A 15,730-nucleotide genomic window follows, 5' to 3' on the forward strand; every position below is an offset into this window, starting at 1 on the left:
TATGTATTGAATACCAGTGTGAATATTTTGCTTTTTCCCCAATAGGGTAGTCCTTTGCTCCTTCAGTCTTCCAGAAACGTGTCAATCAACATCCTAGATGGCAGAAATGTGCCAGTCACCCAACTAGTAACAGGTACGATGCTACACAAATACAGAGCCACGGTGCAATGCTTCAGTAAAATTATAATAGTGCACTGCTATGGGACCACAATACAAGACTACTACACTACCACAGTACTAAATGTCTTCAGCACAAAATTCTATAGTTCTACCGTAATGCAATATTATAATGCTATGCAAGTACAGACCTATTATACTAAATTATTATTGTACTAGAGTACCACAATGCTGCAGTACTGGAGTGCAAAATAAAAGGACTATGGGATTATGGTACTCCTGGAGTGTGGTACCACAGGGTGACAGTACAGGTAGTGAACAACAAAAGGAAATGTTCTAATGGTTCCATAATGGTGCAGGGTGAATTTTCCTGTGTGTCTGTGTGTTCTGTAAGTCTCAGTACTCTCAGGCATTGTGCATAAAAGTGTATTTTCCAACTTCTCTCGACAGGGTCAAGTGGAGTTCGCGCATGTAGCAAGCTCCTGGAGGTGAAATCCAACAGCGGAAAGCTGCTCTTCTCCGCTGACGACCGGGAGATCGTGGTGGGAGCAGACAGGTTACGGGTCCCCGGTGGGTTGGACAGTCTAAGATGGGATGGAGTCAGTCTGCTTTGTGAATGTCCTCTGTTTAACACCACATATAAAGAGCTGCTGTGTGGCCCGTCCTGTTAAAGAACCGTTCTAGTCTGTGGGTGGTCAGTGCCTTTGGAACCCATGTGTGTGCAAGTTCACCTGGTGCACTGTAGAGTGAAGGTTGCAGCAATGAGCAGGAACCCACGTAACCAGGGCATTCCAGGTTACAAGAAAATAAGGATATATATGGATATGTGTAGATACTGTATATCACACCTGCCAGCTCCTGGGAGGAATTTTCATAAAGTTCCTGCTGACAGTATTACTCTACAGAGAGAATATAGTATGCTTGCGCTATTTAATGATTTCATTTTAATAATGGCAGTTAATTTTTCTTCTCAAAACTGATTATGCTACCAAAGTGACCGGGAGGAATGTACCAGCCTCCATAAGACAGCCCTGTTTATAACTTTGCCTGTGACTGCACATTTTATTTTGTTCTGTTTTATTTAATTGTGTTTGGTTGGAGGCCAGCCACCAATGGTAAAGGCTATGGTATTCTTCCAGAATTTAAAAAAAAGATTACTATATCTAGACCGTAACCAGAATTCAACCAGTATTTTTTTAATTTTCTTTGCAGTCAGTTTGGCATGTCAGTAGTGTTGATTGCAGGACTCACCAAACCAGAATGAATAAGCATTTTCTTTTAAATGTTCATGTTCTCAAAAACAAAAAAGTTTTTTTAAAGGATCTGCAAAGGGACCTCCTGAGCGAACTCGGTCCAATCTGGTGTTACACGCCCCTCTATAATATTAGTGAACTACATCACAACTACAGCCTAATCATACTGTACCCATCATATTTGCAGCCTAATTATTGTATATCCATCCTATTTACAGCCAGATTATATAGTCAAATTAACTGTTTACACCAAAGTTATTTCAGCCATATTTTTACCTGGAATTATACCAATAATATGTGTATCAATAAAATTAAGAACAACAATATTACTGTAAAGATTTATGAGTCTGAAGATGCATGGGGTGAGAGCAGGTAGACAAAGACAGCAGACATATAGTGTTTACAGGGCATTGAGTCCATTATACACACTGCACAGCACAGCTACTCAACCACACGCTCGTGCTGCTGGTTCATATTTTTTTGCAGAGTAAGATGATATTCCCAAGAATCAGCAGTATTTTACGTCAGGACAGGCTCACCAACGCCTTGTGCATTTCGCGAAATGGACACTTTTCATTTAGCTAGATGATTGATAAATGATCAGCAATCAATAACAATGTAAAGTAACAACAGTCACATCAGAGAATATCCATTAGCTTCAAGGTGAAATCTGGATTTGATCTCATCTGCATTTTGTGGGAATTTCTGCTTCGATCTGTCATGAATCACACGCACATCTGGAGACATCCCTGCCCAAAGAGGCATTCAGAATTTGACATGGCTGAAACACCCTTTTTTTTATTTCACTGTGGAGTTGTGTATTTTCTTTTTTTTTTTAATAATCTGGGAATATAAAGCCAAAGTCAGAAAGCTTTTAAAAAGGATTTTTGTCATTCACAATGAAAAGGTTAGGCGTGGCCTGGGGGGGGGGATTGTGATTGACAGGACCTCGGGACCGTCTAATGGGCACACTTTGATGAAATCATTCCTGCGGAGCGATTTCTGTGGGGCCTGAAAAACTCGGCTAAAATGGCCGTATTGATTTTCACTCAGCATGTTTATGAATGTTTACTGCAGGTGAATGAGTGCTTGTCAGAGGACACTGAGCGTGGCGTCTCTGGGGGATGAGACAGAGGACAAGCGTGGCTGTGAAAGCCAGCCAAGGGTTCGGGACGTAAACAAAGCTCTCAGCGCCAGACCAGGGGATATAAATGGGACAATGTTACATCCGAAAGGCAAACGTCTTTCTTTTACCAGCAAAGACGAATGAGAATCAACTGATCTGGGATCAGCTGTCAGAGGCCTGTGATATTGTAGATATATCACAGACAAAATTTCTGAATCCACTGGGGGTGAATTAATATCCAATCAGGGGGCAGCGGTCATCAATAATTGTCCAATTCATGACTGGCTGCAGCTGAATGGCTGTTTGACCAGTGCCAGCTGTGGCTGAATTGCTGTGTAATGTCTGGATCTGCTCCAGACCCATCTGGTTTTTCAGAGGTATCAGAGGAAACAGCGCGGTGTGCTCAGGGCTCACCTGTGGCGTTTGGTTTCAGGTGCTGAGGGAGCCGTGTTCAGCAGGTCTGTGGAAACGCCGCACGTCCGAGCAGAGCCCTTCAAGGAGCTCCGGTAAGAGCGGAATGTCAGCACTGTCTACAGCTTCGCACTTCCTGTATTTATAGTCTACAGCTCCTTTTGTACATTTTTACACGGCAGTTTATATTTCAAGCATTTACCCAACTCTCCTATTGAAAACTCACACAGCATACACGATTACTTACCATCCTTTTATACAATGGAATATTTTACTGGTGAAATTCAAGCACCTTGTTCACTGGTCCCATAGCAGTGCACCACCTGGGCCTTGAACCTTGAACTGTAACGAGTCTGCTCGTGAAGCATTCTGTTACATCTGTGCCACTCACACAAACTAACTGCAGATCACAGGTAATCGCTAATAGGTGTCCTTCCTCTTTAACTGGGAGGCTCGGTATGGGATTTCAGAAGCTCTTTGAAGTGGCCGAGAAGGCAGAGGCTTGATAATGGACTCAAGGCTGTTTGCCTCCTCCCGGTAGCGGTGCGTTTGGAAAGAGTTAAAAGGAGAAGCCGGCCTCTTAACGAGATCGATGCCCGCAGTTTTGGCGCGTGCCGCTCTTGGGCGGCCACTTCTCTCGCGGATCAATGCTGGATGCTCATCAGAAAGTAATTAAAGTGGATTCTCATTAGCTAAAACAAACACACGGCACGCAAAGCCGATAGCTGAGGGGAGGAGAGGCTGGTGAGCGGATGAAAGACAGCGGCCTGTGTAATAATGAGCAATAAGGACCACACTCTTCACACACCCCCCCCCCCCCCCCCCATCACACGCTTCTCTCAACACCCCTCATCCTCCCATGCTCAACCGCCTAGCCTCTCTACACAACAGGTGTCAGAATCCAGTCCTGGAGGGCCATAGTGTCTGCTGATTTTCAGTGTTTTTCAGTACCAGTGATTCATTTTAAATCATTGATTGGTTAAAGAATCCACAGAAGAACACCTTTATTCACTGCTGATTGAATGGAAATAAAAGTACCAGTGACTCTGCAGCCCTCCCAGTCTTGAGTTTGGAGCCACACTCCTCACTAAGTCATCCTTCCTCTAAGCACCCTTCCATGTTCAACCATGTTCCCCAATGACTCCCCCCCCCTCATTTTTTTTGCAACCACGCCAATACCAACCCCCCCCCCACAAACAAACTCATGCTCAAGCACATCACCAGTATGCTACTCCCAATATCTACATTTATCAAGTATTCCTCAAGATCCCTTCATTTGTAAAAAAATTTGAGGTTTTCCTGGATTTTCAAGGCAAATCACATCAAATCTGTTTTGTCACATGTGAAAATTTCACATATTCACATATGAATTAAAGTATCCACATGAAAAAAACTGTGAATTGTGCATTTTTACATGTGTTTGGCTTTTTGTGTTTGGTGAATAGAGAATAAGTCACATTGAGTCTTTTGCATCATTATCACTTAGTTTTTAAAATGTGAACTACAATTTTCACATGTGAAAGCAAAACCTGTGACTTAAAATAGTATTGGTTACCTTTTTCTGCTCTCATTTTATAAGTGGGATTATTTTTATTGTTCACATGTGTACTCTTCACATGTTGGGTGTTTACATGTGGTTTGTTCACGCACGGTTTTTGAACATCGTAGAGATATCCTATTTTAATCTTGTTTTGCTTATTGCATCTGTGTGTGTTTTTAAATTTGTGTATGTTCTGTTGTGAGAGTTCATGCATATCGGTGATTGTGTACACATCAGCATGCGTGAGTGCGTATGCAAATACAATATAAGTCATAAACCTTTTTATATTCGTTTTGCGATTCAGCCCATGGAGTGTGCATTGGTTGTGTTTGTGTCCAGCTGGGCAGTGTGCTAGTAGAATATTTATGCCTAAGCCTCCTTTGTTTGATAGAATCAGACCAGCTTTTCATTTCCTGCAGACTGCTCTGTCTCTAATGCTTCTCAGCTCAAATCAGAAGCCCCGATCTCAGCCTCCCGTTCACAACAGACACCGCCTCGTATCCGCTATCACCGTGACAATAACAATGATCGACAACATCGCTGTCGCCAGTTTTGCACTACATACAAAACGGGTTACCGTCATCATTATACGTGATTTTATTGATAGTATTATAAATGTGTTGCTCCGCTGCGTTCTGGGATGCACTTTATGCGGGTGTTTTTTTTTTTTTTTTTCATGAGCGCAAATTAATTTACGTACAGGAAAAAACAAACAAGCGAACAAATGAGTTTCAGGTTGGAGTCTCCCACTCGGTCTCTTTTCATGGAGGCACCCAAGGGGGTCCAGTTACTGGCAGAGGCGGGGGACATCCAGGCCACCTGCCGAAATGAGATGCGCCTGGAATCCAAGGATGGACAGGTAGGGCTCCACCACCACCCGCAAAATCCCTTCGAATGAATGCATACATCATCATAGGCTATCAATCATGGCGTAGTCTACCTTCATTGTCTTAATACTGCTAGATAAAAGCCACAGTGTAGGAGGTTCCCAAGGGCCACTTGATGCAATTTACATACAATAAATGTTGCATGCCATAATCATGTGCGATGTGATCGCATGCAGTTTTAATGTCACATGATCTGATTTGAGGGAACTTCAAATGGAATTAAAATGGCAGGGAATTAAAGCAATATCCACTCGTACAGAGACCACCATATCAATCCATACCCTTATGCACTTATGCACAAGTTGTAAATTGTGACAGACTGGAAAGCAGACCAATTACTTGTTTATTTAAAAAACACATTTATACAAATCTATTCATGAAATGATAACTGTTAAAAAATGAGCAATTGAACCTGTAATAGTATCCTAGCTAGGTATGTAGCAGCTTCAGGAATTTACTTGGAAAGTAATGCTGCTTTGTCGTACATTTGAAAATTTAGCCTAACCTACATTTTCCATTGTTTAAATAGATTTTTTTTAAAAACAGGGCCTATAAATTTGAGAGAAATGTTCAGTTAAAGAGTTGGCCCTATACTATGGGGTGCCTGAGCAAACTTGGTCACACTTACATAGATAAATATTCTCATTACTGCTGCCTTCTCTCAATATACCTGACTACTCTCATCAACCTGAAAGGGAATCGGCAAGAATTGTACAAAATGCTGCCGTGTTGTGTGGCACTGTCCCACGGGCACCGTTCAAAACAAAAGGCAACGCTTCATTTGTAGTGATTCCCCTTCCATTACACGGAACAGTGAGTCATGTACTCTCTCAGTCGGCCTGAGATTTCCAACCTTCCCAGCATCCTCTTGTAACCTGCCCTTCAAACTGAATTAACATTGAAGTTCAGGCACACGTGTCTCCTGGAGATTTGTCGAGTAGCAGCAGCTCTGAAAGCTGTGCCAAGACTCTTACTGTACTTTGAAGTGTTCCGTGTCAGTTGGTGGGAATGTTTCCTTTGTTATGTGCATATGGGTGAGCATGTGTGTCCACCCACGTGTGTACATGTGTTTGTGTGTATGTGCATACGTGTCTCTCTCTCCAGATAACGCTGGACGCCAGCAGAATCAAGCTCCCTCGCCTGCCTCAGGGTCAGTCCTCGTCAGCCGGACCCAAGCACGCGGCGTTTGAGGCGTGCGTGTGTCCCAACGGGAGGCTTTTCATCTCACAGGCCGGAACAGGCTCCACCTGCCTGACCAGCACCAGCATATGCCAATGAAACTGATGGGCGGAGTGACAACCAGACTGACTGACAGGTGGCCACGCCCTCCATTCCCCTCACCGGTGGAGAGAGACGGCCAGTTGTTTGTGATTCCGACGGCACAGATGCCAGGATCGTACGCTTTGTGACCCGGTCAGCAGACGGTGCGGTCAGCGTTTCGTGGTCAGCATTCGGTGGTCCTCATTAGTTGTTCAGTGATTCCTGGTGAGTTCATCGGTCAGCATGGGAAGAGGCAGATCCATGAGGATGGCGATGATCAGAGCTCTGCTGGGCGGAAGGAGGATACCAGAGGCTTTCTTTCTTGCATCCACCTCACCTCTCCCCGCTTTCTTCTTTTACACTCCATCTGAAGACTAAAAACAGCACACAACTCTTTCAATTGCACTTAGCTCACTTCCAGTAAAGCCACCATGACGTTCCTGTGTTAAGGATTAAAAAAGATTCCTAAACAAATTGACAAACCCTGTCAATCACTGACTTGCTTGTGGCTAGTAACTTGTAACTTGTTTGTCGCTCACAAGTAAAATACTTCACCATGGAGATCATGAACAAAAATAATATATGTGATGTTGTTGGTGGGATTGATATGTATACTGATAGGATAATGAGTGAAACAGCACAAGGAACCAGGAAGAGGATCAAAAACATGGGCCATGTCCAGGAACATAGAACAGAAGCACCATGCCCAGCTAAGTGTGGACCCCACACAAAGCTATCCAATGAAACTGAAATGCTCATTTCATATGGAGCTCTTCTAAGTTTAAAATGAAAGTTTATTATTTTTGGCTCCACCTATTACTGAGTGACATTGTACAGTGTAAATCAGATAATCAATCTTCAATGTATCTGTTTCAGAGTATCTGTAAAGTGGTTGCTGTACAGTTTTTTAATGCCCAGAAGTCTGAATTTTTCTTATACATCTGGTGTCTCAGTAATGCTAAATGTATTTGGCAAGCCATGAAGCATCAAAACTACATTTTAATTTCCCTGCAAACTGTGGATAATCAGAATCATTCAAGCAAATATTCCCTGTTAGGTTTGATTACCAATGAGAAGACGATCTCCCAAACATAGCCACAAATTTCCATAGTCTGACCAGCTGTGACTCTTTCAGATACAGCTTAGATCAGCCTGTGTCATTATCTGTAACATCACCTCTTTCCCTCCCACTATGAGTCTAATCTCTGATCTGCGCCCAGATCTGGATCATCCTCGGTCTCTCTATGTGGTTACTCTCATTCTTGCCGGGGCTCGAAAGAAACATTCTGGGTCACAGTTAAAGCAGGATAACGGGCCCAGGAATGAACGGAACCAGCCTGGTCCACTATGGTTAACGGGAAACAACAGGGCCAAGTAATGAAAGAGAACCATTCAGGCTTAGTACTAACTTAAGCAATCTGGACCAGTACAGTTGAAGAGGGCAATGGCGTCACTGCCTTAATCTCAGGGCCTCTGTTCAATCTGTCACAGACGAGATGTCAAATTATATCCTCACTGCCAGCTCTAGCCAAACATTTGCTTCCATTTTATTATCAAATGAGTCATTTAATGAGTCATTCCTCCATTGGAATGTTCTTCTTTGTTTTAATATTTTTTCTCAGAAGAAAAGAACGATCATTTTATATTGACTCGTAAATGCAGTCTCATATGTGTTAAATTTGATACACCCAGGAAACAGTCCATAAAATACATAAAAAATCTATAAAAATGAATGAGTATTTTTAAAATATAATATGTGAAATGTTGCTACAGAGATGGTTGTACATAATGAGGGCATATTTAAATGAGAAATGTTTGTGAAATGGACCAGCATTCAGAGGAGCTGTGGAAATGAAACTAGAATATTACACTCTCTTATCATATTTTGCCGTTTTTATGTATAAAAATGTTTGCATTTGGTGAGTATCAATGTGAACTACAAGAAAGTTTTCTGAATATGTTGTTGTGAGAATATGTCCCATAGCTCATCATATTCAATTAACTGGCCACATATGAAATATTTATTTCTTCCTTTATTTCCTTTTTAGGAAGGTGAGTGGGTGATAAATAGAATGAATATAGAAATCTTAGAATTTCCCATTTTAAAATTTACTTTTTGTGTGTGATCACATGTGGTTTTCAGTCAAATTCAAGATTTTGGATTTGAATTGAAATTTTAGGATTGAAAAAAGATGGAAATCTCCAAGGCATAATGCTTACAATGTTGTGATATATTGAATAAATATATTTTTACAGAATAAAAAACTCCTTGAAATAAAGTTTGTGAGTGTGCCACACATTTTGAACAAGGATATTATTTATGTAATTTTACATTGATAAATTTGTGAATTTGCAGATTGCCGAAGTAAACAAAGAGTAAAGAGAAATCTGGCATAATTTACTCAAAGTATGATTGAATTCTTCATGAAGCTTAGTCAATAATTAAATAATTAACGTAGAACAATGTTTTCATAAGCCGTCAATAAGCATTTGATCATGAACATTGGTCAAAACTTACGTCAAGTGGCATATCACATGTGGAGAACAATACTTCATAAAATGCGTTGCATCAACTCACTTTCTCTCTTCCTCTAACTCTCTTGCATTGTCTTTCTTTCTCTGTCTCTGTCTCTCTCACAGACTCACAAGCTCATACATTTATTCACTCACATCCTCTCCCACACTCAGATGTATATCAGATGATGCTGGATTCTAGGTTTCAATGACAATTGCTAGTGTGAACTCCAAGATGGACTGATTAAAGGGAGTCCAATAGGACGTCCGGTTCCCCATGGTTCACTTGATCTCATGCCACTGTTCTGTTCTCCTTAGAGAAACTCTCAGAATGTTCTCTGATCTGGGGTCAGTGTTCTTCTCAGTGAGGCTTGTTCTGAGTTTCACAAAGAAATGTGTTCCAGAGCCACAGAGAAGTGGAGTATTCATAAACCTGCTTCACCCTTGTGTTATTGAAAGCCAGAAAGTCATGGCAGCATCTACTTAAATATAAAATATGAAATTATTTGCGTTGCAATAGATTTGCGTCATCTAGTACATCCGTGTGAGCCCTTCAGTGAAACAGAAAAAGTGAAAAAAAGGCTAGATTTCATCATTGCCGATACAGATTTGCAGATTTTCATCATTGCTGCACTGTATCTGCATCATTTAGCCACACTTGACTGGCCTTATTTTATCATAGAAATGTGTATACATAAAAGTTTAGAAGATTTTTTTTGTTTCTGTTGTTTTTTCACATTTTTCACTGATTAACAGGGGATCTGAAAGATTTTGTTTCTATTCTTGGTTGTGTTAAAAAGTATTGAGATGTTGTTTTTGGACACTATGGCTTAATTCAAAAAGGATATGGTAACAAAGACACAAATGCTGTCAGTCTGTAACACTTGCAACTCAAATTACATGTTTATGTCAGATGAATGGCAAATCTATAACATTATAAAAACAAATCACTACACTTGAGTGTGCTACATCAGATCTGGAATATGGCGTATTCTGTTTCCTACAATAAAGGCAGTTCAAAGGGAATTTGGAATACAAAATAAAAGAAGATTCACTTCAACCAAAAATGAAGGCGAGTGCTAAAGAAGAAAAATTATTTGTTGTATGTGCTTGCATGTTCTTTCAACTGCATGGGACTAAAGGTGGTATTTGTTTCATATTCACCTTCAGACTGCAAAAAAAGTTCAGCTGTTTCTAAATGGCTCTATATTCCTCCATAAAGCTTCATGTTTACAGTCTCCCATCATGTCCACTGAGTTTACAGATCATTTCCTTTGTTAAGAAGTTGTGATCAAAAAGACGATTGCTTCTGACCATGGATAATTTTATACCTTCTATGCAAACTGAAAAGATATTCAGAGCATAACATTGCAGTAATGCCGTGTGTGTGTGTGTGTATGTGTGTGTGTGTGCGCGTAAAATTTGTATTCACTTGCAATCTTGTGAATTGTGTTCTTTAATAACATGAATAAAAACATCCAGAGTTTTTGAACACTGTGTTTTGGTGACTCTCATTTGCAGAGTTCGAACAAACAAGTATAAAGTTCTTTCATCCCAAGGTTCAGCCTCTGATCTATGCAGAACTGTTCTATATAGGACCAGAGAACACGAGTGGAGCAGAGTGAGCATTAACTTTGAACCCTTTATAATCACTGTTCTGTGTTTAATGTGCCACCCGTGGGCTGCCACCCTTCCTCCCTCAGATCTGCTGCCTTGTTGCAGTCTTTTAACCACCCGCTACCTTTCTAGAAAAGTTCTTCTTTTAAAAAAAATTTTTTTAAATGTGGTGCTAGAGCAAACAACTTATTCACACTCGTGTATACATACACATACAGAGCGCTGATATATGCAATGCAGAGCAATATCTCATTGACTTATGCAAGATAGATTTGGAGGATCTGATCCACATAGTAATACAAGATATATGCACTACGTGACCAAACGTATGTGGACACTTGACATCCAACATCTCATTCAAAATTATGGACATTAATATGGAGTTGGTCCACCCTTAGCGGCTATAACAGCCTCCACTCTTCTGGGGCAGCCTTAAACTAGATGTTGGAGCATTGCTTCAGGGATTTGCTTCCATTCAGCCAGAAGAGCACTCGATTGGGCACTGATTGGGCGATTAGTTCTGGCTTGCACTTGGCTTTCCAACTGGTCCCAAATGTGTTGAATGAGATTGAGGTCAGGGCTCTGTGCAGGCCAGTCAGGTTCTTCCACACCGTTCTTGACAAAAACATTTCTATGTGGACTTTGCTGCGTACCCAGGGGCATTACCATGCTGAAACAGGAAAGGGCCTTCCCCAAACAGTTGGGGAAGCATAGAATCATCTGGAATGTGATGGTATAATGCACCATTAAGATTTCCCTTCACTGGAACTCAGGGGCCCAGCCCAAATCTGTATAGGATTTTACTGCATAGGACACATTATCACACTTATAGTCCCTGCTATTTTCCCCCACGTGCTGCCCAATTTGATGTGCATAGAAATCAGGCCATTGGCACCAAGTTCAAATTGAAACCTAATAAAAGTGTGGAACTGGGATTCATTAATTGAGCTAAATTATGCACTTTATATATGTAATTAGTTCCCATTTGCATGGTCGTAAACTGAAAGTATTTAATTTGCACAGCAACTAAGCAGTGAACTCATGTCAATGTCATAAAGTTTAATTTGTCCTCATCATACATTTAAGTACAGTAGATAGACTTAATCAGGCATAATGCTCAGAGGTAACCATGCAAGCAATATACTGTACTGCTGTACCACAGTGCACTGACATAGGACTCTTTGTTTCAAATACGTACTGTGAAATAACAGGATTAGCCTTGCACAAATCAGTGTCCTGCAAGGTCTCTACTTTGAGGATGTGCATGTGTGTTTCTGTGTATGTGTGTGTGTGTGTGTGTGTGTGTGTGTATGTGTGTGTGTGTGTGCATGTGCGTGTGTGCATGTGCGTGCTAGTGTGTGTGTGTGTGTGCCTGTGTGGTGCTATATTTGAGACAGAGATATAGTTTGTGTGTGAGTTGCCTTATCTCAGATTGTGTGAGCCTTAGCTGAGTTCACACAACATATCTGTTGTCATTCGGAAGATGCATGTGCGCCATCAGTATATTACAGTAAAGGATGCTGAGTTAGAGGGATTTAACATTTATAGACCCAATGGAATGAATGCAAACGCACCTCTCTACAAACCCTTCTGTTTATTATGATGGCCAGATGCCAGACTACAAACCACATGTTTCATCCCCCATTTGGCATCAATTAACCTTGGTGGTATGAGGAAGTATTTCAGTGCACAGCACTCTATAATTGCATAGTATGACCAAGGCACAAATATGATGTGAAACTGCATGAAGGACTTGAGAACTAAATGGAATGTAAAATGCCCCAAGGTTATGTTATTTAAAATAACTGTTTATGCAGAATTGCTGAGCTTCTTGTCATCAGCAAACAGGAACTGGTGGGACCAGACAAAAATGCTTATAAATTTACAATGTACAATAGAGATGCTAAGATAAGGAAGGTAATATTCTCCTCTGCCAAGTGCTGAATAAAATCAAACTAGTAAATACATTGATGCACAATGAACATAATGTTTCCTTGTTACTTATTTCTTGGATGCAAGATTCTCTTTAAAAAATTGTGCATTTGGAAAATGAACATTTTCTGTACACTATTCATGTAAGTAATCATTCTATATATAAAATGTATAGAACATCTGTAAACGATATAAAGAAATTTTTGACACACAGCAAATGCGTATTGGACTGTCACATGTGCTAATCGTACAGATGTAGACATGGACATAGTTACTATTTTTATGCACCTGGATAATGCTATTTTTTTCTTCTTCTGTTGTGTAGTTCGATTCTGTATTTCTACGGAGTACTTATTGTGTACTTCTGTTGTGAGCCGGATTTGTCCCCCATGCCATCAGTTGAAGAGTCTATAATATACACCATATCCCCCAAAGCCATTAGTGTGGCGAACTACTCTGTCCAGGAGGTCAGTGCTCTGCCCATAAAGGTTAATCATTATGAAACTGCATCGTGAGCAGCAGGACTACAGATTTAACTGTTCATATTGGAGACTCAGCATGGGCTCTGTAGCCGGGGAGCTCTCATTAAACTGACTGTGATTAACCATTTAAATAATGGAAAAATGAAACATCTTTAAATATACATTAAAGCAATGCATTATTTTATATTTCAAGTATGTATTTTATCCAGACTTGGTACCTACGCATGCTGCATTGCCCTGTACTTGGTATTAATGGCCCATACAGTCAATGTCTCTCATTCCTACAGGGAGGGTACATGTGAAATCTGCCAAAGATTCTGGGGGAGACTGAATTCAGCCGGGAGAGACCGGCAGGGCAGTGCTTTCCAGATCCTCACTGTGTTGTTGCTAGCCCTTAAGGGTCTGAATGAATTGCACCTGTCTGGTCTCCCAGACTGCACCTAGTGCACAGCATTCAGAATTGTCATGCCCCGTGAGCTACAGGACCATGGACAGCGAAAGCAACACTCGCCAGTGTTTTTGTGTAAGACATGGCAGTGTGTCACTATAAAACATTTTATAATGAATAAGCCAGTTTAATATCTCTATATCTCTGCTTTTCTTCATAAAGTTAAAGAATTAACATATAGTTAATCCTCTTTCTCTATTTCTTTCTCTGCATATTTCTCTTTCCCCATACCTCGCCTCTTCCCCTTTCTAACTCTCGATCTTTTTCTACCTCTCTCTCTTCCTTTTCTACCTTTCTCCCTACCAATTAACACAGGACGCTCAGATTAACGTTCTTTTTTTCTTCCTGTGATTAGTTATTCTCTGTTCTACAATTTGACATTTTGTTCTCACGTAAAATTACCTGCCATGAGCATAATGTGTCAGCATTGCCCAACAGTGTGACAGTAACAGTACTTGTTATGTATATTATGGCTATCCTGAAACCGCTTTCTGGTTGAATAGTTAATAAATATAAAAAATAAAACCTAATAATAATTTTTTGAAAAACACTGTAAAGGAGGAGAGGCTGCTTTTTCTGTTATAGTTTCTGTTTAAAATTCATTCCACCAAATTTATATTGGTGTTATCAGGTGTTTCTCATAGTGCTCACCATAGTGCCAGGATATGAAATAGCAGAATCTCTGTGAGCTCATTGAATACCTCCAACATGTTTGGAGATGTCCTGCAGTTAACTTACAATGATGAGGTACTAAAGGCCACAGGTCAATTAAGGCCCCTCCAATCATGATCAGAGAACAGAGGTGTGGGATTTTATAGATGTAATTCAACGTGCCTTTATGAATGATCGTTTTTGATGGAGCTGCATTCACCTTTCCATTGCCAGAGCCTTTTACCTTTCGTAGAAAACGGCCAGGTTCCATCAGAATGAATTAAAAGAAGGTGGCAACATTGAATATTAATTAGAATGCAGCAGAGAGCATCCGGTGGCATCAATATTAGAGTAATGAAGAATAAAGACTCGGATTGATGATGATTACTTTTAGCTCCTGCATCTCTGTGGGACACAGGATAGTTACATGCTAGGGTTGATTTAGTCAGGAACATCAATAATTGTTTAAAATTAACTGTTCTTTCACATTATTGTAATGCTAGTGTTATTATTTTTAAGGTTATACAGGCTAAGCTCAGAAGTATGTGTCAATCCCCTGTAATATTACTGATGTGGCCTGATTCAAAATGGCTGCTCAAAATCACCTAGGAGTGAGAGGGGAATTAGAAGATAAAACAGGAGCCTGCACATCTCTCTCTCTCTCTCTCTCTTTCTCAGTGTGTATATAAATGTGACAGCCAATCATGCTGAAGTCACAAACCAGTGCACAGAGTATTTGCATTTATATTTACTGTGTAAAAGTTGACACAGGCAGACCCAAGTAGAGTTACTATGCGTGTAACCATCACACTGTAAAATATTTGGTGCTAATTCAACTCTAACAGAGTACATATGAGTCCAATAGTCCATAAGTGTGCACGTTGAAATTTATTTTATTGGTCATATGGGAAACAACAGAATGGTTCCACCACAATGTGTGGGACCACAACATCTCGCTAGTGCGTTCTTCTAACACCACACATACAAAAAACCTGCAAAACTCGTTGCATTAGCAGCTCCTACTGGTTGGTCGGCGCGCCTGTTCAGCAGGGAGGGGATCTGGGGGAGATAGCGTGAACCTCTGCGCACATTACGCTCTCCCAGTGAAACTCCTCGCTGCCAAGTGAAAAGAAGCGGCTGGCGACTCCACATGTATCAGAGGAGGCATGTGGTAGTCTACACCCTCCCCAGACCGACAGAGGATAGCGCATCGACCAGAATGTGATACACACAGGGAATTGGTATAACGACTAAAAATTGGGGAGAAAATGGGAGAAAAAAAATCCTACATTTTGAAAAAAGCATATTTTTAAAGGGTTCTGCTTTCACTCGCAGAATCTATAAAACATCACACAGTGGAGCAGAAAATCAAGAGAAACAGCACATTCCTTCCATGCAGCAGACTCGCTCCCCCTTTCTTCATTAGACACCTGAAGTATGTGCGATTGTGGAGAGATTGAAATTCTATATAACAGGTACTTGGTTCATGCAT

The 15,730-nt window shown here is 40.7% G+C and overlaps 1 protein-coding gene across 1 annotated transcript in view; it reads left to right on the forward strand.

Moving 5' to 3' along the window:
* Positions 1-10,600, forward strand: part of LOC118222688 (delta-sarcoglycan-like) — a 46,391-nt gene extending 35,791 nt beyond the window's left edge. The window contains exons 4-8 of the mRNA XM_035408456.1: positions 46-133; positions 568-687; positions 2,930-3,002; positions 5,183-5,306; positions 6,439-10,600. Coding sequence (XP_035264347.1) covers positions 46-133; positions 568-687; positions 2,930-3,002; positions 5,183-5,306; positions 6,439-6,612 — 579 coding nt within the window. The 3' untranslated portion in view covers positions 6,613-10,600. The remainder of the gene's footprint in view (positions 1-45; positions 134-567; positions 688-2,929; positions 3,003-5,182; positions 5,307-6,438) is intronic.
* Positions 10,601-15,730: the final 5,130 nt, after the last annotated feature.

Source organism: Anguilla anguilla, chromosome 3, assembly GCF_013347855.1.
Source record: "Anguilla anguilla isolate fAngAng1 chromosome 3, fAngAng1.pri, whole genome shotgun sequence".
Lineage (NCBI taxonomy): Eukaryota > Metazoa > Chordata > Actinopteri > Anguilliformes > Anguillidae > Anguilla > Anguilla anguilla.